At 40.6% G+C, this 24,255-nt stretch overlaps 1 protein-coding gene across 2 annotated transcripts in view; it reads left to right on the forward strand.

Moving 5' to 3' along the window:
• GUCY1B1 (guanylate cyclase 1 soluble subunit beta 1) overlaps positions 1–24,255 on the forward strand; it is a 47,772-nt gene that overhangs the window by 8,379 nt on the left and 15,138 nt on the right. For both annotated transcript variants that reach the window (XM_060011919.1, XM_060011920.1), the window contains exons 3-6: positions 5,257–5,357; positions 6,867–6,985; positions 20,211–20,408; positions 23,305–23,535. In XM_060011919.1, coding sequence (XP_059867902.1) covers positions 5,257–5,357; positions 6,867–6,985; positions 20,211–20,408; positions 23,305–23,535 — 649 coding nt within the window. The remainder of the gene's footprint in view (positions 1–5,256; positions 5,358–6,866; positions 6,986–20,210; positions 20,409–23,304; positions 23,536–24,255) is intronic.

A 24,255-nucleotide genomic window follows, 5' to 3' on the forward strand; every position in this document is an offset into this window, starting at 1 on the left:
GTCTGCTGACCTCTTTCAGGGATCCAAGTAGAAAGATCTAATGCTTAACCACCAAACACAGTTGTTAAGTGTACAGGGAAAGATAACACAGACTACGATCAGTGCCACTATTTGGGAACAGTGGGAGACTGTAGTCGTCTGGGTTTATCCGGGGGGTTGTTACGGTCATAATGGGAAACAACAGAGTGTGATCACACACACAGCAAGATATTTGATGATGGTGTTTCATCGGTTGCCATTTGATAGATGAACAGCGTTGAATACATTTTAATCCAGTTTGCCTATGGCTTGATATGGTCTTTTTTGTCAACTAAAAATTATTGGGGGGAAAAAAAAAACATGTCCAAAGTGTTTCATTTTGGGGAAAATTTTCAATCATGTTTCTCAGAGAAGCCTGTGTTTTCCTCACATGTAAACCGCATGTAATTTAAATAACGGGGAATTATATAATTGTCTTGTGTAACGCAACATTCTAAACAAAATTGCTGCCCCCAAAATATACTCTGAATAATGAATGAGTCTAGAAAATTTGGTCGTGTGCATGGCTGAATTTGGATAATTTAAGCACAAAAGGAATTCTACATATCAAGAAAATAAGTCAAATATTGTTAGAAATGTTGTATGTGTGTATTTGAGTCATCCTTTACTTTGCTTTTAAGGAGGAAAAAAAAACTTGAAAGTTATGGGATGACAAAATGAGGGATAGAGAAGTATAAGGGGATGTTACCTGAATTATGTACGGTGTTTATGTAATCCGAATAGTAGCTTACTTCCCAACCTTTCTTTCATTTGTTGGTCACCCTCTGTGATTTCAGGCAGCTGGTGAAAAAATTTTCTTCCCTCCAAGAACAGGTACAACTGAGAGATTATTGTTATCACGACTGTGCTCTCTGGAGGCCGAAACATTTGACAACAAAGAGTCTGAACGCACCTAAGTTTACCTCCAAGTTAGAAGAAAAGCAGTGTTGAGAATTGAGAGACACTCACTCAGAATGTCTACTGGCTTCAATGGCCGTATTGCCAGAAATTAATTTTGGGGTATGACTGCTTTGGCTCTGTAAATTCTCCTGTTCAGTGTAATGGAGCAGACCAGTTGTCGGTAAGTGTTTGCAGTATCTCCAATTAGCTTTTACCCCGAAAAGGGAAGAGTCTGAAGAATGGGCTGCAGAAGGACGTGCGTTGGGTCCAGAGAGACGAGGTCCCAGAGGTGAAAGTGTTGCCTCTGGACCCTTCGCTGAGAGGTAGCTTCAGGAAGCCTCTTGTGGTCAGCTTAACCTTGCATACTGCCCCTCCTCCGCTGCCCTCCCCTCACCCGTTTATCCTAATCTCCTTTCTTTTGTAGCATTTATCACCTCGTAATAAATTATAAAAGTGCATATATATTATGTGAACATAATATATAAATATGATAATACGTGAATATAATGATACGTGCTTGTTGTTTGTTTCCATCTGCTGAAATGTAAAGCTCTTTGAAGGCAGGAATCTTCATCTGTTTCGTTCATTCATCTATTAAAAGTGCTCAGAAAGGGCTTGGAGCATAATAGTGTTCAGTTATTTGTGGCAAGACTCGTCCCCCAGGGGGAAAAGGACCCAAAGGGTGACCCAGAGTTCCCAAAGATTTCTAAGACAAATGTAAATAAGGAATTCTAATCATTTTGAATAATTTATTGGAATTTAGTGTGAGATTTTTGAGAAGACGATTATTTCCTTTCACGTACTGCTGTTTAATTTATATCTCAGCCTCCCTCCTGGGAGCATGTTGGGCTGATTATTCCAGGAAGTGAAGCTTAAAAGATACGGGCGCTTATTTTATTAAAGCAAGAGAAAGAAAAGAGGGAATGCATTGACTCATGGTTAGGGGATTTCTAGGGAAATGGCCATTTCTCTATTTTGTGCAAAAGAACTTTGTATTCTGTTTAACGATTATGAATTGGTGACTGTTTCTGAGAAACTGAGTTCATTACAAAAACTTATGTCATTTGATTTATCTCAGTTGGAAGAAAAAGAATAGGGCATAGTGAGAGCATGAGTTAATTTGTCCTCTATTATATATTTAATTAAAATTTATTTATATTTTATTAGAAGGCCCTAAATCAGAGGCTTCAGAATTCCAATCTGCAGACCAATGCTGTTTCATAATAAAATGGTAGTGACAAAATGAGAAAAATTAGACTCTCCGTATCCTACAAATCAGTAATTTCTTTCCTAGGAATTTATTCTAGTATATATTAGAATTTAATTTAACTCTAAATCTAGAATTTTTACATAGAAGTATAAATAATGCTACAAAGGTATTCATCACAACATTTTGTTTGGACTTGTGAAAAAATAAAAGGAATTTAATATCTACTAAAACTTCAGTGTGCCTAACCAATGCAATTTTATGTAGTCAAGGTACAGAAAGGTATATTTATTGACATGAAAAGATGTCCGTCAAACAGTTAAGTCACTAAAGGAGGTTTTAAAGCATTGTGATCTGGGGTGTGTTATATACGCAATTATTTTCAAGCATAAGCAACCTGAATATACCAGCGGTGGTTGTCTCAGGATAGTGGAGGATTGTTTTAAGTTTTTCATTTCATATACTTTATATTTTTATACAGTTAGAAATTAGAATGTGTAAGTTACACAATAGCATTTATCAAAAGATAAGTAAGTGTTTTTACATTCTATTTTCATGATTTGGGAATATTTCACTGACTTTTGGTATTAAAAAGACTTGCAGTTTTGAAGATGTGTTCCTTTCACTTAACAGCAGCGTATGTTCGGCCGAGGGGAGAGTTTCACAGCTTGTGTGTAGCTCTTTGATTTTAGGCATGGCAAGCACTGCGGTCATCAGTTATACATATCGGTTATATACATAAAATGCTTCAGCGGCTTAGAACACACTTTTGCCCTCTTCATCTCACTACAGCTGTGGAAGGTGGGGTATATTATTTCTCCCATTGTAGAAGAGAGGGTTTTAGAAAACAATTTTATTGAAGTATATATAGTTGATTTACAATGTGAATTTCTGCTGTACAGCAGAGAGATTCAGTTCTACACATATATACATTCTTTTTCCTATTCTTTTCCATTACGGTTTATCACGGGATATTGAATATAGTTCCCTGTGCTCTACAGCAGGACCTTGTTGTTTATTCATTCTGTATATAATAGTTTACATCTGCTAACCCCAAACTCCCAATCCTTCTTTCCCCCAAGAGAGAGGGGTTTTAATGCTCACATGCTTTATGTGATTTGTCCAAGTTCATTCGACTAGGAAATCCTGGGCTCTGAAATTCACGTCTTCGTGCCCACCAAAATCATGCTCTTCCCCCCACGTGCACTGTTACGCGTAACCGCAGGCAAATAATTGGACTGCTCTGAAGAACACAGGGTGTTTGAAGAAATGTCCATCCTCCCTGGACCCAAGCTGTGCGGCCATTTGGAGCAGACACTGGTGTCACAGCCACGGGCGGCCACTGTGGCAACCCCACTTCTGAGGGGCAGAAGGCAGGAGGCTGCCAGGCGGTGCGGAGGAGCACCCCCCCGCCCCACGATGTGGTGAAACGTCACCCAGTTACGTTCTCCCCGAGCCGCCCGTTTTTGTGCATCTCATGTGGACGGGGTGTCTGGGACCTTGGCTGCGCTCTTCCAGGGCAGGCAGTGTTTTGAACGATGGATTTCTCCTCCCGTTTAGACACTAGTTTGAGAAAAACAAGTTAAATCCCATCAAAATGAATATATAACCATGACCACTATTTAACTGGCAGCTGTGATTTCCTGTCACTAATCCTGCGTGTATTTTGAGTTACTGCACTTAACACGCTGAGGATGTGGTGGACAATGCTACCTGTCCACCGGGCACCTCAAACTTCACGTGTTTAATGCAGAGCTCCGGGCCTTACCCCTTGGTCCACGGCCAGCCGTCTGTCCCAGTTCAGCCTCTGGTGGCAACATCCTTCTGGCTGCTCCGGCCAAAACCTCAGTGTCATCCTTGTGTCCTTCCCTTCTCTCACGTCCTGCGTCCGTTTCATCGGCGAGCCACGTGGAACCTTCTTGTACACCAGGATCTGGGCCACTTCCCTCCCTCCACTGCTTTCACCCCAACTCAGGTCACGGGCCTTTCTCGCCTGAATGTCCCGGTGGCCTCTAACCTGGTCTCCTTGCTGTGGCCTTGCTCTGTCCTTGCTATGACCTTTCTGTCTTTGCTCTGACCTTGCTGTGACATTGCTCTGTCCTTGCTGTGTCCTCTCTTTGTCCTTGCTGTGACCTTGCTTTGTCCTTACTGTGACCTTGCTCTGTCCTTGCGTGCATTGCTCTGACCTTGCTCTGACCTTGCTCTGTCCTTGCTGTGCCTTTGCTGTGTCCTCTCTTTGTCCTTGCTCTGATGTTGCTCTGTCCTTGCTGTGACCTTGCTATGACCTTTCTGCCTTTGTCCTTGCTCTGACGTTGCTCTGTCATTGCTGTGACCTTGCTGTGTCCTCTCTTTGTCCTTGCTCTGACCTTGCTGTCACCTTGCTCCGTCCTATATGCCTTCCATCCATGCTCTGTGCAGCCCTAGGATCCGTCCCCTCACTGAAGCTTCTGCTCCTCCTCCAAGGCCCTGGGCTGCCCCTGCCAGCGCTCTCACCTACTCTTCCCCTGTCCGGGGCTCCCAGGCTGCTCAGGGCTCCCTGCAGGCATGCTTCGCACTTGACTCCATTGCCAGCTTCTCAGTGATGCTTCCGGCTGTCGTACTTGAGTCCCTTACCCCCTTGCTCAGTTTTACTTTTCTCCAGACTACTTGCCATTATTATATGTGTGCGTGTGTGTGTGTGTGTGTGTGTATGTATATCTTTGTTCTATCTTAGTTTTATGCCCTTCTGTCTCCCCTCCTAGAATACATTTGTTCCAAGAGGTTGGTACTCTCTCCTACTAAAGGCTGTATCCCTAGTGCCTCTAACTGTGCCTGGCACATAGAGGGACTCAACACATATTTGCTGCTTATTTCACCAAAAGTTATTTCATGATCATATTTAATATCAGGCATGGTATTGGGCATTAGAGTACTATACAAATGTTAATCTTGTTAAAACATACTTAAATGTATCATTTTTAATTTGGGGAGGGGGATGTGAAGTAAGATCTTTGCAATCACTAGACTTTTAGGTACCTGTCACTGATTTAACCAAATTTGCCAAAAGTAAGTTCTGTTCCAGATATGCAGCCATTTCTTATATGATCATTGTAGCTGTTCTTTTATTTGTCTGTCTTCTTTTTGTTTTCTAGAAGAGAGGCACAGTTAGATGAAGAAGGGCAGTTTCTTGTCCGAATAATATACGAAGATTCTAAAACATATGATCTGGTTGCTGCCGCAAGCAAAGTCCTCAGTAAGTTAAATGTGACTCGCCACCGTAGACGTCCAAAGGCATGCGTGGCCCAAGGTCGCGGTGTGAGCTGCGCAGGACGCGTGCTGCCCAGCCCCACTGGGGCCCAGTCACGTGTAATGTTAGCCTCAGGCCACACTGAGTCCCACTGCTCTTTTTACAGACTCTTTAGAGAAGAGAGGAGCTCTCTGCCCCTCCCCACAAAAAGCCATGTGTTGAGGAAGGAAAAAAAGTATTGATACTTAATGTAATAAGTTAATAATATAATAATTTAATGTTGCCATGTCAACAGCACAGTAATTTCAAAAGTGTAGAATAAAGAAAATATTATCTCCAAATCTCTGTTGTAATCACCGGTTTTGTTAGGTATTGATAAAAGAAACAAACTGAGGTCTGCATCAGGCAAAACTCATGCAAGGAAGGCAAAGTCCAAAAAAAAAACTTCATGGGAAAAATGTTGTTCTCAGAGTAGTATCTCGCATCCTCGTGGCACTTAATTTACAGCTAGGCTACAGGTCGGATAGACTAGATGGATGGTTTTTGGCTTTGTCAAATACAGCTAGAAGAGCAAGTGCTACCTTTTGCAGGATACAAGAATTACCAGAAACAAAAGTATGGTAAATTGTTAATAATAAGAAGAAAAATATCTTGCCTTATTGGTAATCAGAATTGACACAAATGTGAAATAATTTTTATACAAATTTGGCAATTAAAAAAAATATCTAGTGTAGTCAAGGGTAGAGTTAAAGAGGAAATGGTGCACATTTAAAATCTGTTGGTAAGATAAGAGTTTTTTCCGAGGATAATTTTGCGTCATCAGTCAAAATCTTTTAAAAAATGTTCAAATCCTTTAGAAATTTTTCTTAAAGAAATGATTAGATTTATTAACATTAAGATTTATGTGTGTTTTCATTTCAGAGTTACTTACATTATCAAAAATTGGAAAAGCCTACATTTTGAACAAGCAGGCATTGGTGAAATAAATTGTTGCATATCTGTGTTGGATAAAATAGTGATTAAAATTGATATTAAGAAAAAGTTTAAAATTTTAGGAAATATTTATAATTGAATATTAAGAAAAACACAGGGTCTTAGGGTACATACTGTATGCAACCGAGTTATTAAATATGGATATTTATATAAAGAAAAATAATTTTGCACCACAGTATTATCATGTGCATTCTTGATGATTTTCAAGATCCTTCTGTATTTTTTTGGAAAAAGTAGGTTATACCTTAAGTATAAGTTTAAAAAAGCTCCAAATTTTGTCATGCAAGCTGAGAAACTGCTTTGCTGTAAGTACAGACTTACCCTGTTAACACGTCAATACGCTGTCTTCTCAGATTTCATTGTATTTTCCTGGCCAGATGTTTTTCCTGTGATCTGTTCACTCTGCACAGAAATTGAGGATATTTAACATTTTTTATTATGCACTTGTCTTCATTCCTCCCACTAACAATTTTCCATCTCTAATATATTTTCTTTCTGTTGCCTCTCAAATCTATAAACTAGATCTCAATGCTGGAGAAATCCTCCAAATGTTTGGGAAGATGTTTTTCGTCTTTTGCCAAGAATCTGGTTACGACACAATCCTGCGTGTGCTGGGATCTAACGTCAGAGAATTTCTGCAGGTGAGCAGTTCGAGGTCCTGGAGGTTTTCATTTTCCAATGTAGTCTCTAGAATCCTTTTATGCAGCCAGCTGGATGAGCGTCTAACTGCTGAAATGGAATCATAGTGACATTTTTCCTCATTCACGTAAAATAATAATTATTGGATGGTCCTGAATACATTGTAGCATTTTTCCTTTAATTTTTGGTACTGATGCTGAATACTTAAGTTGTGAAGTAGTGGGCTCTGAAAGACTCAACATGTTGTGATCTTTGCAGCTGCCTTTTTAAAACTAGTTCTTTGTGCTGGTAGCTGTGGTTTTATGTATATAACGTGGGCTTACTTTCTACTTGCAAGTCACTCCGAGTTTGCATAGCGTAATTAAAGAGTGTATCAGTACCTGTGATGTTCTACCTGAAGCTCGCTGTTTCGGGGAAAGTGCCGGCCACCAAAACAAGTTTGAGAACCATTGCTGCCGGTTACATATTAGTCAGTCTACTCTGGAGAGGAAAATAGGAAATCGTCCAAAGTCAGTCTCAGGTGAAGTCAAAGGTAAATAATGACGTCAAAGGCCTTTGTCTTCTTGTTACAATTACCTTATTATTATTATTTTTTTATTATACTAGCAAATGACACATTAGGTGGGAGACTATTTTGGGATTGACTGCCCTATTTTAAGCACAGGCATTTGTGAGACCCTCTTCTTGAAATGTGTTAACATTGAATGTTATGTGGTTGTTTGTAAAGGATGTTTCTAAACTGGCCACTGAAAGCAGCCAGGTCTTGCTGGAAAATGATGTCAATGCAGTACTAGCTGAACCGGAGCCCAGTTTGGGGGGAATGTAAACTACTTGCGATCCGGCTGCATTACCGATTTAACAGCCAAAATAAGGACTGTAGTGTTTCATCAAAATGGTGGTGGTTTACATAGTGACATTTTCCTTATAAACTAAAAACAGCCTTAAATCAAGATGGAAACTGGTTTGTGGTCCCTGCCATGGATTTACGAAACTACTGGTGTCCGAAAAAGCTGCCACTTCCAAACGAAGTAGCTGCCAGGAGATACTTAAATTAACCTTTAACAGGTTGTATCTAAATGGATTACTTTACATGGATTAAAGTTTGAGATGTACAAGTATTTTGGGATTTGGGGGTTTTGAATACATTTCCATTTTTAATACTTCTGTTTACTGCTGTCACCTCAGCTAAGTTTCAGTTGCAGTTCCTCTCCCTTAATTTTAACATTGTCAGTGGCCACATCTGTGTCAACAAACGGTTTACTTTTTTTTTTTTTTTTTTTTTTTTTACCCTTTACTCATTGTGACCGACTGCTAGGTGTGTAGTGGGACAGCAGAGGATGGGCAGCTCCGGAGGTTTCTCCTGTTCTAGAGCTGCCCTGCCCGGCAGGATGGTCTCCACGTGAACGCTCAGCCTGTGAAACGTGCTCTGGGTAAAACACACCAGGCTTCGAAAAGAATGCAAATAGCTCGTACCTAGTTCATGTCGATTACATGGTGAAATGGCAAAAGTTTGGAAACGCTGAGCTATATGAAAATGTATCATTGACGTTTATTTCACGCGGCTCTTTTTCCTTTTCTAAACATGGCCACTAGAAAATTTAACATGACCTGAAGACTAATATTTGTGACTTGCCTTAATGGCTGTTAATGCCTTTTATTTTCCCTGGGCAGCATTATTTTAAATAGTCCTGAGTCTGTTTTCCTCAAAGTCAATAGGCAGTTTTAGTTAATATACCTTTAAATTACACACGATTTTATTGTATTTTTTTCTTTCAGTGCCAGTGCGAACAATGAGGAAACTGGAAAGTTAGAATACTGTAAAGTTTTCATCAGTATTGTCTATTTTTGATTGAATCTTTTTTTTCCTGGTTTTGAAATTAATATCTTAATGGCAAATTGGCTACATTAACATACTGCTTTTCTTAAAAGTAGATATTTGTGTTATGAGTAGGCTAATTACAAACAAATTAAATGGACCGTTTTTCTGTAAAACTGACTATGAAATAAAGCAACTGATTTTCTTAAATTGTTTTAAGATCCTAGCTTGCATTTAAAAATTGACATTCTTCATTACATAAAATAATAAAACATTCTTCACGGTAGACTTTAAAGAGTTAGATAAACTGGGCTTTATTCTAAGGATAGTTAAAAGATTATTTTTGTCCTTCACCACCTGACTTTACACAGTCACTAAATCCTTAGACTCTACGTCGTAAGTACTGAATTTTCAGAATCCTACCACTTTTCTTCATTTCCCTACCCTTCCGTGGGACAGTCTACCATTATATACAGTGACGGATCGGTTTCCCCATCTCTCTGCATGACCCCTCCATCTCCTCTCCATTCTATAACTAGTGACTTTTCTGAAATGCACATAAATCTCCTCCCATCAGTTACTTGCTTAAACCCTTCAGTGATTCCCAATTGCTCATTGGAAATGTAAAAAGCAATTAAAATAATTGAAACTACTCACATCCCCGTCTGTCTCTCCTCTTACGCTCCCCCCAGCCCAGCCAAACAGGACTTCTTCCAGAACGGTTTTTTTTTTTTTTCAAACTTGCTCTCTCTGTCCTCTGAGCTTTTGCACCTGCTCTTCCCTTTGTCTGCAACACTGTTCGTGGTCCTTTTCAGCTGGACCTGTCCTCGTCATCCTGCTGGTCAAATTACTTCTTCCAGGAAGGCTCCCCTCCTCTCTCCTGGCTCTACCCTGTTTGAATCAGGGAACTGACATTTCTCATGTTTTCACAGTACATCTATTTCCTCACCCATAGGAGGTCTCGCACCGTAGATCATTTCCTGTTTGGGGCTGGAATGTAAATGCCATGAGGCCAGAGGTCGTGTATAGTCTCTTAATGATGGTATCATCACAGACTTTGTCTGGGACTGAAAGAACATTTTTTAAAATGAATATTTGATGTTTATACAAAAATAGGAAGCGAATACCCCAATAGCTCAAGATTAATTTTTTATTAAGAATAATAATAACCCATTTTGAGTGAGGCTATATAACTTTGTTTAGAGATTGATTATAGATTGAAATATAGACGAATAGACACACTCTAGACCAATTTCTTCTTCATGCGGGCGTGGCATATTACTGTTTATTCATTAACATACAAGTGACATTACTTGTATCTGTTGAACCTTTTAAAATGTTTGTTCTAATATTTCCATCTGAGGCTCTCAGGCAACAAGAAAATAGCTACTGAGATTGTACCACGGGAGACCACTGGCCATGCGTCAGGCTGGGTTCCTTCATCCACTCCCATCCTTCTGAGGAGGGCTTCCTTGGGGGGCGTCTCTCCCGGCCTCTCAGTGGGATACATTATTAACAGCGACTCCCTATTAAATATACATATTTTTGCTTTTCTTGAAATAATTTTTAAGTTTTCTGAGTACCAGGCACAGCATATAACAGTCAGTCAATAAAGAGTCTTCAAATGGTAGAATTAGTTAATTCTGAGTTCTATGTGTATACTTTTTACTTGGCCCAGGCTGTATTGTCCAGATAATACCTCTGTTCCTTTATGCACATTTTATACTCAAGGAGATGCTGTATAGATAGTATCTGTAGTTTAGTTCCGGAAAAATGTTTGTTTCTCTCATGGATTTTGTCATTTCCTTTGATTAGTGAACTTAAACAATTTAACAATTTACCAGCTTGAATAATGGACAGTTCTCCTTTGAAAGGCTTTGCTGCCAATAGCAAATTCCCGGCTCTGCTTACACACTCTCCCTTGCATTTTCAAAGTCATTTTAAGAATTTTTACATCATGCCTATTTTTAGTCTACCTCAAGACTTTCACGAAAAGAGCTACACATCTTAAATGGATAATGTAATAAAATATAGGTTTCAGAGGAAACTTTTTAGAAACATTATTCTTCCAAAGACATCACACAATTTGGAATTGATTTTTGTTAAATGTCCTATGAAACCATCAGTTTGTGGACTATTGATAAAAGTAGATAGTCCTTGCAATTAATTATTATCCTTTTGCTGAGTTAGCAACCGAAAACATGATTTATCAAAAAGAGTTAAACAAGGGACTTCCCTGGCGGTCTAGTGGTTAAGACTCTGTGCTCCCAATGCCGGGGGTACAGGGGGTTCGATCCCTGGTCAGGGAACTAAGATCCCACATGTGGTGTGGCCAATAAAATAAAATAAAATAATAAGTAGAGAAGAAAAAAAAGAGATAAACAAGAATAGGAAGACATTTTGATTTAGATTTTTGGATTTTACACATTTTATCTGGATTTATTGTCTTAAAGGTAAGACTATATTTCAGCAAGAATTTTTTCCCTATTCTGCTGCTTTCTTATTCTTAATTTAGGAATAAAGTGTGGTTTCATGCTGCTGCTGTAGTAAATTTCTATCTGAAGCTTCTAGTGTATTGATTAAAAGAATGCAGAGAACAGATGGGACTTGAAAGCCCCATAAAACATACAGCTGGTAAGGAATGTCCAGTCTGATGGTATTCCCGGCCTAAGTCACGCTCCCCTTTACTTTCGGATGCCCTGTTGCATTACTGCAGATTGTCTTTTCCCCAGCTAGCCACACTGATGTCTCCCATCTCACACGCTCTGCTGCAGTGTGGCTGTGCCTCTCCCCCATGAAAGGGTGGAGTCCCCTTCCCCTGGATCTGGGTTGGCTTTAGTGATGATTTGGCCAGTAGAATATGGCAGAAGTAACATTCTGATACTTCCTAGGCTAGTTCATAAGAACTCTTAAAGTTCCCATCTGAGTATCTGGGAACATTTGCTCTTGGGAGGTTCCCTGTAGGAACCCAGCCCATGACACGAGACGCCCAAGCCACAGGAGGGGCCTGTGCAGGCCCTCGGACAGCGCTGCTGGCTGCGCTCTCAGCTGTTACGATGAGTCCGTCCCAGCCTGTCTCACTCCAACCCGAGTGGACTTCCCACCTGAGTCCAGACAGCCCACAAAACCATGAGACATAATATTAGCGTGTTAAGCCAGTAAGTTTGGGGTGCTTTGATATGCAGCGGTGGATAATTGGGACAGCACTGTGTGTGTGGTTTTTCCTTTTATGTTTTGTGTCTGTGTTAGTGTGTGTGTGTACATGTGTACCTGTATTTACGGATGGATGAGTAGAGCTTTGAGTTGTCCATGTTTGAAGAGATAAGATGGTATACGACCTCTGGGTCTGGAACCCAAGTCAGTCCACAGCAGGGCTACTGATTCATTTCCAGTGGTGTCTTGTTATTTATTATGTTATATATTTTTTACTTCCCCAATAATTTTACAGAGGTAAAATGAAACCTAAATGAGCGTGGAAAGCTGACTATTGAAAAATAAAGGAGCAATGTGCAATCTTAGAGACCAGTCAGGATTTAAATTATGAGCCTGCTTAAACATGCATAGGAATCTCAGTGGAATAAGCAAACAAATATTCTGTCATCGGTCACTGGAAACACTGGCTTCTTCCACTACTTTGGGTTTGGTGGCGTTTTCACTTACTTTCCCAGTTCATAGACCTCAGAGTCTTCTGCCAGGGCCTTTGTTCAGCCTGCAACGGGATCTTCTTCAGTCTGTGTCGGCTCCAGGGTTTGGCTTCTAAAAGACTACACTGTAATTTGGCCAGCCCGCCAGGAGCAATCTGGGGTTGATGGCTGATCGGAAAGTCTTCAATGTTTGTGCAAAGTGTTATTTCGGGAAATGGGATTTTTCCTGAACAGCTGTGAAATTCTAATATTTCCCTAAATTATTTATAATGTTTCTTAGAAAAAAAATGCACCATTCATTTTATTTTTAACTTCTGAATTTCAAGAAGAGCTTTTCTCAAAATCCCAAACACCAATTTCTATAACCTGTGTCTACCTGAAAAAAAAAAACGCACAATGTGAGAGCCATGAGTTGATTCGGTGTCTTGCTGAGGACTGTAGCCAGGGACACAGCCTCTCGGGTGACTCTGAGAAACCGTGGCACAGATGGAAGGGGCAGGTCAGTGTGTATGTGGTGTCGGTGAAGGGGTATGTGCAGTCAGGCGCACGTCTCGGTACCAGGTGTCTGCTGGCCACCAGGAGCAGGGATCTTAGTTAATGGCTTTAGTGCTTTTCTGACTGGCGGAAGATGCAAGAATCCAGGCTCATCAGAATTTCCTAACTACCTGAGGGCCTGTGCTAACATTTTTTTCATCCCTGATCTTCACTCTGAATTCTTTCCTGGGTGTATTGAAGGTCAGCAACTGCAGGGGCTCAATGACTAAATTCTTGTAGAACCAGGTGAGGAGTGACATCCCTTAGTTGGCATCTGCAATTTTAAAGTCGACATGCTAGAACTCTTGAAGGAAGATAATATTTTAGAATTCTAAGAACTTTTTCTTTGAATAACTCGTATATATTTTCACAATTTTACAAGATATCGATTGTCAGAAGTTGTATATGAACGAGATTTTTTTAAACATGAATTTAAAGGCAGTATTATGATAAGTGAAATAGCTTACACAGGTAATTCTATGACTCTTTGCCTTTTTTTAAAAAAATTAAATTTTCTCTTGAGAGGATGGTAATGATAACTATAAGTAGTTTTAAAAATATCACCATTTAAATATTTTTAGTGACTCTGGTACAATTTCTTTTTAAATAAGGCCTTACATTATTTCTTTTAAAAAAGATTCCCTGTAGCTTTTCGGTTGGAAGGCTGTTTCTCAAGGAGCAGCTTTAAGTAGAAAAGGCACAAAAGTATCATTAAACGTTGCCCCTTACTTGCTGTGAGCTCGTGCTACTCACGCCCGGACCTGCTGCTTCCCGGTGTGTAGGGGTGACTTTTCTGCTACTCACGCCTGGACCTGCTGCTTCCCAGTATGTAGGGGTGACTTGTCCACTTCCGGACCTGCTGCTTCCCGGTATGTAGGGGTGACTCTTCCACTTCCGGACCTGCTGCTTCCCGGTATGTAGGGGTGACTTTTCCGCTTCATCTGCGTCTTGCTCGTTTCCGTTTTTCACATTCAGATTCTAACATAACATCTTGCTTCTGAAACTTAAAATGCTTTTCAAAGTGCACGACTCTCACAAGTAAGTATTGATGTTGGTCTTGCTTTTCAGAAGTGTGAGGAATAGAAAGGAAGGAAATGCTGTCCCTCATCCTCTTTCCTTAAAAACAGGGAGGTTTGCAGTGACTGAGTTTTAAGATTCTTTCCAGCTCTTGACTGCAGTAATGCTCTCAAGTAACACAGACAGCTCCCTTCTCCCCATCCCCTAGAATAAGGGTTCTTTTTTTCTTTTAATTAGTTAATTGATTTTTTTGGCCATGCTACTCTGGCTCTGTGTTTGCGGGGTCTCAGCTCCCCGACCACGGACTGAACCCAGGCCACGGCAGTGAAAGCCCGGAATCCTAACCACCAGGCCGCCGGGGACCTCCCTAGAATAAGGGTTCTTGAATGCTTTAAAATCTCTCTCTCTCTCTCTCAACACTTTCAAGGCAGGGTCTTACTACACCCATTTATGTGCATCATTTAGGAATTTTTAATTAGATGCCCTGGAAACGGGAATGAGGTCGTTAATTCCCGGAAAACTTTGCCTCTGTAAGTATGTATAAGCTTATTTGTGCCATGCATAGTACAAAGAGAAATTTTGCATTTATTTTGAAGCATTCCAAGATCTTTAAAAATATGGAACTTCAAAGTAATATTTCTCAAAGGATTAATAAAGTCTCTTTTGGTCCTAAATCTGTGGGGTGTACTAAATCCCAGGACGCCGGCACTAGTTTTTTCTTCTGTAAATGATAAAGGCTGGAGGACTTATAAGTAGCAGAATTCCTGAGAAACAGTACATTCATCTTGCTTGTAGAAAAAGCAGTAAAGTGATACCAGGACATTCAGAGAAATGAAATGGAAACCTCAGACCAGCCTTTTGGCATCTTGAGGCAAAATAGATGAATGAACCTGCTCTCTGTTCCTTTCCTGTTTCCTAGTGTCACAAAGCTAAGGAGAATGACGTGAAAGCGTATTTGAGGTTTGCTTTACTGTTTCCTGGGAATCTACTTGTGCAGAAATACATGCGTTTATATTTTTTTCGTTCTCTTATTTGTGTACTTCTTTGTAACTAGCCATTCAGCTCTTTTCTTTGTATAGCCACCTCCATGGGTATATTTAGAAATAAAACAAAACCAGTTTTAATTGAAAATATATTTTGTTTTCCAAAATATATTGCTACAACCATGTGGACGAATAATTACCTTTGTGTAGATGGTGTTATAAAATGTAGACAGACAAGGTTTTTCTCTTGGCTATTTTGAGTATCTTTGTTGTGGCCTTTGAGGTTCCTGCAAACAATTATCTGTGAAGTCTGTGAAGAAAGTACATTTTTAGCAGTACAGATGTACTCAGTTGAAAATAATTTAATATATAATCATGAATTCCATTTCTCATAATAGACAGTGGTAATCACTTCAATTTTGAGAGAGTAAGACCCAGTAAGGGAAGCTGTAACTAAAGAAATCCCAGGAGTACTTTTTATGGTTAGATACTACCTAAAGAAAATCAATATTACATTAAGTGGTGTTAAATCTTTTATGCTCCAGGAAAGCACTTTAGTTGTCTAATTAATAGCAAACTCAACAAAAGAGTCAATCCCTGGAGAGTTGGTTACCACAGAGACTTATTAAAAGATTGACATGACCTCATGTGTCTTGATTTCCCACTTGCTTTGAATTGATAAATTTAAGCAACATTTTATTATTAATACTTTAGTATTAACAATACCTTTAAGGCAGATATTAAATTAAAATGGCATTATTTGATTGAATTATTTAAATTAAAATGTCCCCACATTTAGGGAGCAGTGCATGTCCCTGTGTGACTCCTGGCCCATCTCTCGCTTTCTTTAGCATCAGTGATGCAGAGAAGGTGAATGGTACCATCGGTACCGCCTCCTGCCATCTGCTTATCTGCGTATAGAAATGTGCTCATATAATATGACACAAGATGAAAACAGATGAGTGTGAAAGTAATCTAGGCATATTGACTTAAGATGTACTGTATGTGAACATTTTATAGAAAAGAAATTGAAAAAAAAAAACCTACATATTTCAAGTTACTGTTTGACTCATTTTTAAATTTTTTCATGAAAATGAGCCACAACACAGTACCCGGGCCTGACTACATTAGGAAATTATTTTAGGAACAAGGACGGAAATTTAATTTAGCAGCAACAGGCTGAATTTTGACTTTGCGGGAAACACATACAGAACTCTCTTGATGATCTTTTTTCTCACCAGCTTTTCTATGACAGCGTTTTTGCAGCATCAGCAGACGTGTAAGGGGTCTGGCAGGGTTATGAGGGGCAGTCTTCATGTCTCCCTTCCCAGGAAAGGGTTCCCGTGGGAAGACCTCGTCATAGGAAAACCCTCCGTGTTACTTAGCAAGTGAAGTCGTCTCAGGCCTTCAGGGCCTCGAGGTTTCTGTAAACTGTCCGCCCTTAGCATTTCCGTGTTGGGTTCCTCTTACCTGGCAACGGCAGCCTGTGGAGCAATCAGGACCACTTGGTATTTGAGTTAAGAACTGGCCTGACTTGATTATAACAGGTGGAACTGGGGGGCAGAAAACCAAATTTTAGCCCTAGGCCTGAAGGCATTTCAAAAAGAAGCCGCTTCACCAGTTGAGGGGACTTGAGCCATGTATCCCAATCAGAACGTCAGCCTTTGTGACCTCAGCTCTTACCTGCACTCTGCGTCTTTGGACCCCGTCCTTTAGTCTAACCCTAACCCTTGTAGGCACCCAAAGCCACCCTGCACATTGGTTTGTGAGCTAAACCATGAACCGCTTACAGTCCGGGTCCGTGTGGTGCAGATCTGGGCCGGACCTGCCCCCTGCCCCCTGCCCCCGGCTGCAGCGCACAACCTCCGTGACGCATGCGCAGTACACATGCTTTATACGCTGCACAGACAGCGCACGGATGAGTGTTTGGTGACGCAGGGCCGCACGTGCCCTCAGGGAGCCACCTCCTGCCATACTCGCGCCGCGTCCTAACTGACGTCTTACTGGATCCTTGTTTCCCTAAACTGGCCTCTCTGAGACATCCGGAACGAGAACCGTCCTTCCGTTTTGGCCCCTTTCCACACCTCCTTTTCAGATGCGCTCCTCGAGGCTCAGGGCATCCTGAGATCGTTTTGCTTTTCCCATTCTCTTTAGTAATAATCACCAGTTATTGACAGGTTCCTATTTGGTGAATTAGCTGTTTTACTGCTACCATGACAAATGCCCACAACCATAAGTGCTTAAAACAACACACATTATTATCCTGCATTTGCGTAGGTTGGGAGGCCATAGGGGTCTCCCTGGACCGTGGTCAGGGGGCCAGCAGGGCTGCGGATGGGGATGCGGGATGGGGAAGATTTCCTCGCTCGTTCGGGTGTAGGCAGAATTCAGCCCCCGGGGCCAGACGTAGGGCTGTGGACCAGTTTCCTTACCGGCCATAGGGGGGCGGTGGGGGGGGGGGGGCCTTGTAAGGCCCCAGGCTCTCGCCAGGCCCTGCGTGCGGTGTCCTGTTCCTCAGACCCTGTTTCCTCCTCAGTTCCCACGTCCCTCCCTGCAACCAGGAAAGGGTCTTGGCACCTAAGGACTCAGTCGCTCCTGGGATTAGGCTGGGGCCCAACCGTAATCTTCCCAAGCAAGGTCCATAAGCTTAGCGCCATTTGCAAAATCCCTCTTGCCGCGTGAGGTAGCATGTTCACAGGGCCGAGGTCTGGAATCCTGGGGACACCGTTATTTTGCCTGCTGCGTCTGGGGTGGGCTCATGCTTTGTATACATCACCTCAGTTATTTCCATTTTATCAGAAGAAATCAAGCCTTAGAAAGGTCGGGTAGGTTGGCTACATTATCATGAAATGACAGTGTCATGATTTAAATCCAAGTTTGCTTGATTATTTTTATTATTATTATTTAGTTATTTTTTAAATAGTTGAATTTTTTTTCATTTTACTTTTTTTTTTGGCCACACCATTCAGCTTGCGGGACCTTAGTTCCCCAACCAGGGATCTAACCTGGGCCCTCAGCAGTGAAAGCACAGAGTCCTAACCACTGGACCACCAGCAAATTCCCAAAGTCAGCTTGATTTTTTTTTATAATAAGTGATTAATTTTATATTTGGGTTTTTTTAAAACATCTTTATTGGAGTATAACTGCTTTACAATGGTGTGTTAGTTTCTGCTGTATAACAAAGTGAATCAGCTATACGTATACATATATCCCCATATCTCCTCCCTCTTGCGTCTCCCTCCCTCCCACCCTCCCTATCCCACCCCTCTAGGTGGTCACAAAGCACCGAGCTGATCTCCCTGTGCTGTAAGGCTGCTTCCCACTAGCTATCTGGTTTACATTTGGTAGTGTATATATGTCCATGCCACTCTCTCACTTGGTCCAAGCTTCCCCATACCCGCCGTGTCTTCAAGTCCGTTCTCTGCGTCTCCGTCTTTATTCCTTCTAGCCACCTTGCTCTTAACTCCTGTACCATGCTATGCTATGTGTGTGCACTACTATATTTGTGCAGCACACACACACACAACACGCATTATGAATTAAGTGTTGGAAAGCCATGTTGCACCCAGTCAGTAGTATAGTTTGTACCATTTCTTCTGGTGATCTTTAAACAAATTTTTTTTTTTTAATATTAGAGAGTAATACAAGAAAGTGGGGAATTTGGTATATTCTAAATTAATCAAAAAAAATTAATCACAAGGCTATCAGAACAGAAAATATTTATTTGCAAATTTATTAGTTTTCCAAGACTTCAGTTCCAAAAGGTTCAGTTTCACAGGTTAGCTATGAGGCTGTACCTTGCTTGGAGACTATAAATGAACATGAAGAAATTATACTGATATAATTTCCAAAATAATTTTAATTACTAAAATATTATTTCACAAAGAGTATGCTTATATTTTCATATGCTTATAACTCTGATGTAGTTTTTGAATTAATAGTCAAGTTTTAGGATTGTAGTGGAAACAAAGTGTAATATGTGATCACTTTGGGCATTCCATGCTGGTTATCATAACATAAATGTACAACTGCCCCAAACTCTTGCAAATATGCATACCTTTGTCTTAGCTCATAACTGTGTTTCTTTTTTCTGCTTCAGGTATCCGTTTTACACCCCCTTGTTTGTTTACCTTCTTTAAAATATTTCCAGTTAGCAGTCACAGATGTTTTTCTTTTTTTTTAATTTATGGAAATATAGTTGATTTACAGTGCCGTCTTAATTTCTGCTGTACAGCAAAGTGATTCAGTTATCATATATATACATTCTCTTTCATATTCTTTTTTTTAATGCAAAGGTTTATTATTTATTTATTTATTTAAATTTTATTTATTTTTGGCTGCGTTGGGTCTTCGTTGCTGCATGCGGGCTTTCTCTAGTTGCGGCGAGCGGGGGCTGCTCTTCGTTGCGGTGCACGGGCTTCTCATTGCGGTGGCTTCTCTTGTTGCAGAGCACGGGCTCTAGGCACGCAGGCTTCAGTAGTTGTGGCACACGGTCCTAGTTGCTCTGTGGCATGTGGGATCTTCCTGGACCAGGGCTCCAACCCATGTCCCCTGCAGTGGCAGGCGGATTCTTAACCACTGCGCCACCGGGGAAGTCCTCATATTCTTTTCCACTATGGTTTATCACATGATATTGAATACAGTTCCCTGTGCTCTACAGTAGGACCTTGTTGTTTATCTGTCCTATACACAGTAGTTTCCATCTGCTGACCCCGAACTCCCAGTGCATTCCCCCCCGCCCCGCCTTGGCAACCACAAGTCTGTTCTTTATGTCTGTAAGCCTGTTTCTCTTTCGTAGATATGTTCTTTTGTGTCATATTTTAAATTCCACATATAAGTGATGTCATATGGTATTTGTCTTTGATGTACTTCATTTTGTATGATCATCTCTAGGTCCATCCATGTTGCTGCAAATGGCATTATTTCATGCTTTTTTATGTCTGAGTAGTATTCCATTGTGTGTGTGTGTGTGTGTGTGTGTGTGTGTGTGCCACATCTTCTTTATCCATTCACACAGATGTTCTTCTTAATTTCATCACCTTAGTTTCAAGTTCTCTGTGGTTCTTGCCTTACCGACGTCTGGATGCAGCAGGGAAGGCTGTGCCCTGTGCATGTTCGCATGGCCCGTGGGCGCCTGAGCTCAGACCTGAGTCTGCTTCCTCAGCCTTCTCTCCCGAGGGCAGCTGCCACATGGGAGCAGGACTTACTCATCACTCTGTCCCCTTCCTTGCAGAACCTCGATGCCCTGCACGACCACCTTGCTACCATCTACCCGGGCATGCGAGCACCTTCCTTTAGGTGCACCGATGCAGAGAAGGGCAAAGGGCTCATCCTGCACTACTACTCAGAGAGAGAAGGCCTGCAGGACATTGTCATCGGGATCATTAAGACGGTAGCTCAGCAGATCCACGACACTGAAATAGACATGAAGGTAATGGTCAGTACCTGGGGCTCTTCTGGGCACAGGTGACATGCGGGGTGTTAGAAAGGTGCTCTGAACGTGCCCCTGGTCGCGCTGCTACTGGCGCTCAGCAGAGGTAGTACCAGCCGTAACACTGGCAGTCTTCTATATTTGGCTTGGAATGCACACACAGGGTAGTTTTTCCTTGTGGGAACAGATTTTTCTTTCTAATTATATATATTGCTCAAGGCAACGGGAAATTTAATTTGCAGTTCCTGTGAGCTCACACTAGCTGGGAAGCAGGAGGACCTTTGTCTGGCTGAGCTGTGGCCTTCAGAATACAAAAAAAAAACCCCTGTAACATGGACACATTCTAAAGTAATATGAGATGAAGTATTATTTTACTGGGTTTTTGTGTGTGTGTGTGGACTTTTTGGTCTGTCCCTGAAATGTGGTTTGAATATTTCATTTTTGTGGGCTAAAACCTTTGCTTTTTTTTTTTTTTTTAAAATTAGATCACTTGGTAAAAGAAGCTGGTCTCAGACTTTAAAAAATGTGTTGCTGTTGCTAATTCCCCCTGTCAGTTTTGAGTGATAATTTCAAGGTACTGATACAATAGCTGTGCAATGAAGGGAGCTATCATTTTTCCTTATTTCTAATCCAGAGAGTTGCTCCCAGGGAGCTGTGTTTTGTGTGCTCAGCCCCAAGAGACATTTTTCAGTGGCCCTAGGTTTGAGAAAATTGGACCGAGGGTACCCTATTTCGGTTTGCTTTCTTTATGGAAAATCTAACAGGCAGTGCTTTATTAGATCTATAGTTACATTCTAACATGTGTGGGAAGCCCACACTTTAAGTACAGTATTACACAAATAGAAATTGTAACATTTAAATTGATTAATTTAGAAAAGTATGCCGTATATTTAATCTGGTAATGTCACATGAGATTTCACGGGTGTTTTTACTTTCAAGAGTTGGTGTCGTTTTTTACGTGATCCCCAGGTGCATCCTTAGTTTCTCTACAACTAGAAAGTGGGAGTATGGATAATGTAACATTATCAAATCCAGAGACATTTAAAAACTTGGGTCAAGGATTGAAATTCACCCATGATTAGGAATCTCACTGGAATTCAATTAAAATTGTATACGCCTTTCATTTCCAGCTCTGGATCCTGACACCGAACTAACACTTCACTTATAGTATGTGAGCCTGTATCACGGGGCTTTGGAAACACTGGGTCTGCTCTTGGTTTGTTCATTACGTAGCCAAGCTGAGCAAGAAGTAAGGGCATAGAAACTTCAGGAAAGCAGCATAAACTGGGCACCCTTGGAAACTGCAGTTGCCACGGTTATTAGAGCCTTTGGTATGGGAGGTTGACAGCAGTAGCGCTCTGTATAATTATGGGGTTCACTTTATACATCCCACTTATACAATGTGGGTTGTCTTGTGACCTTCATTTATTCAAGTATTCCAATATAGATGTCTGAAATATTTGCATTTGGTAATTATATTTGGTATATTTAATGTTTTTCAAAGGCACTGTTTTAATTTCCTGAGGTATTCTTATGTTGAATCCCTAAGTTTAATAGGTCCAGAGCTACCAGACAATTTAACTACTTCAGGAATATTAGACCATGTCATGAAGGTGATATATGAAGGAGAGGTTAAAAACATGATCAGAAGAGCTGTTCATTTCGCTGATTTAACCAAGGCAAAAGGGTATAATTGAGGAATTCATTAGTAAATTTAGGTTGCATATAATTCAGTTCTTCTAGCTGAAATGGAAACACAGCAGAACATCAAAATTTTAAGATTGTTTTGTTTTCTTTATGAGACTTTAGGGAAATTATCTTCATGGGGCAGAATTTTCCAATCATAAATAAGAATACTAATCTTTCAGCAGTGTAGTAGATCAGTGTGACAGTTTTAGTAGTAATATCCTGATTTCACCGTGAAACTACATTTGGGAAAACATATACAATAGCCTCCATATTAATTGAGATTTGTTCTTAAGTGTCAGAATTGGCTGCAGTGAACTAAGGAAAAAAGTGAAAAAGAGCAATGTTTTGCCTTCATTTAGCTGCAGCTGAAGAAATAGTCATTCAACTATTTCCCATTTTGATCTGGCCGCAATTTGAGATATGGTTTTTTTCCCTTTATAAGAGGATGTGTTGGTTGAAGTTTCTTAAACTCGAAAGGAAAAATCTTTTTTAAAGCTTAATCATTTATTTGCCTGTGAATAATATTTAGAAATGTAGTTATTCTTTAGAGAGCTTCGCTCATGATCATGATTACTCCCATAGAATAAAGTCCTAGACTTGGAATTAAATCAAAAAAGGTAATTTGGGGAGGGGGGATTTTTATGCATTTTGTCGATCTATTCTTCAGAAAGATTAGTCAAAATACCCCATTAGTGGCATGTGAAATGACTCTTCTTCTGTATCCTACCTCATGTGGTACTGTAATTTTTATATACTTGCCGATTGATGGATAAAAAAATGACATGGCATATTAAATACGTATTTCTGTCATTTCATTTCCCTGTTTGTGCGTGTCATTTTTGACCATATTAAACATACCACTCTGTATGATGTGCAGGGCGTCTACTGTACGTGTGCCTGGCTGAGGGGTGCTGAGCCCACCAGGACAAGGGGGTGCTTTCCCCCAAATTCTACCAAAGAGGCTGCATGGACCACTAGGGGACTCGTACCAGATTTGCTATCTTTCTGTGAATTTACTTAGTCAGTCTTCAGGTTTCATAAATCAATGTCCAGCAATAGTTTTCTATGTTAGGCATGTATAGTGTTTGCATATATTGAATTTTTAAAATTAACCTGCTAAGGGAAGTTCTCATCACCAGTTTCTTAGGTATTTAGGTATTGTAACTAAATGCAGACAATTAACACCATTTCCCCTTTTGGCATCCAGGTTATTCAGCAAAGAAACGAAGAATGTGATCATACTCAATTTTTGATTGAAGAAAAAGAGTCAAAAGAAGAGGATTTTTATGAAGATCTTGACAGATTTGAAGAAAATGGTACCCAGGAATCACGCATCAGCCCATATACCTTCTGCAAAGCTTTTCCCTTTCACATCATATTCAACCGGGATCTCGTGGTCACTCAGTGTGGCAATGCCATCTACAGAGTCCTTCCCCAGGTAAGAGTACATCACACTCCCTTGGGGCCTGAGACAGAAGGCCACAAAGACACTATCGTTACAGGTGACCATTCATACCTTTAACCCTTTGCTTATGTATCAGGTAACGTGGAGCACACGGTACGTCACGGAAGTTCCGTAACTGCACACTAAGTGTGTTTCAGCATACTGCAGCTTGGCCTAGGACAGCTACTTATTTTTTTCTGTTTTAATCACAAGGGCAGTGGGAGAATTCTGTGGGAATAGTGTACTTGTTTTAATGAGGAAGTGAGTAACTTTCCAGTAACAATCAGTTTTCACTTAATTTATTCAACATGGAGCAAATAGTCACTGAATATCTACTGTCTGAAAATAACTTTCAAAATCAACCACTGACATTTGCAGGGAAAAGGAAGGAATTTAAAATACACCAAAGAGGAAAGCGATAGAGGTTACCGTGGGGTTTAGTAGAAAAAGCATCAAAGGACAACATTTGGGTGATGCCAGGAATGTACGTTTGACTTGTATTATTATTATTGTTATTACATTATCTTCTTATTCAGACCTGTTGTCAAGTCCTCTCTTCCTACTTTTTCTTTTCTCTCCGTTTCTGACTTTTGGAATTGCACATGACATGTGTCTAGAGATACTTTTTGCTTCTAATTAAGGACTCTTAATTCAGGATGAACTCCCATGGGATCTGGCATGAACCCGTAAATCTGGAGGCAGAACCATGTGTGG

The sequence above is a fragment of the Delphinus delphis genome, chromosome 5, assembly GCF_949987515.2.
Source record: "Delphinus delphis chromosome 5, mDelDel1.2, whole genome shotgun sequence".
NCBI lineage: Eukaryota > Metazoa > Chordata > Mammalia > Artiodactyla > Delphinidae > Delphinus > Delphinus delphis.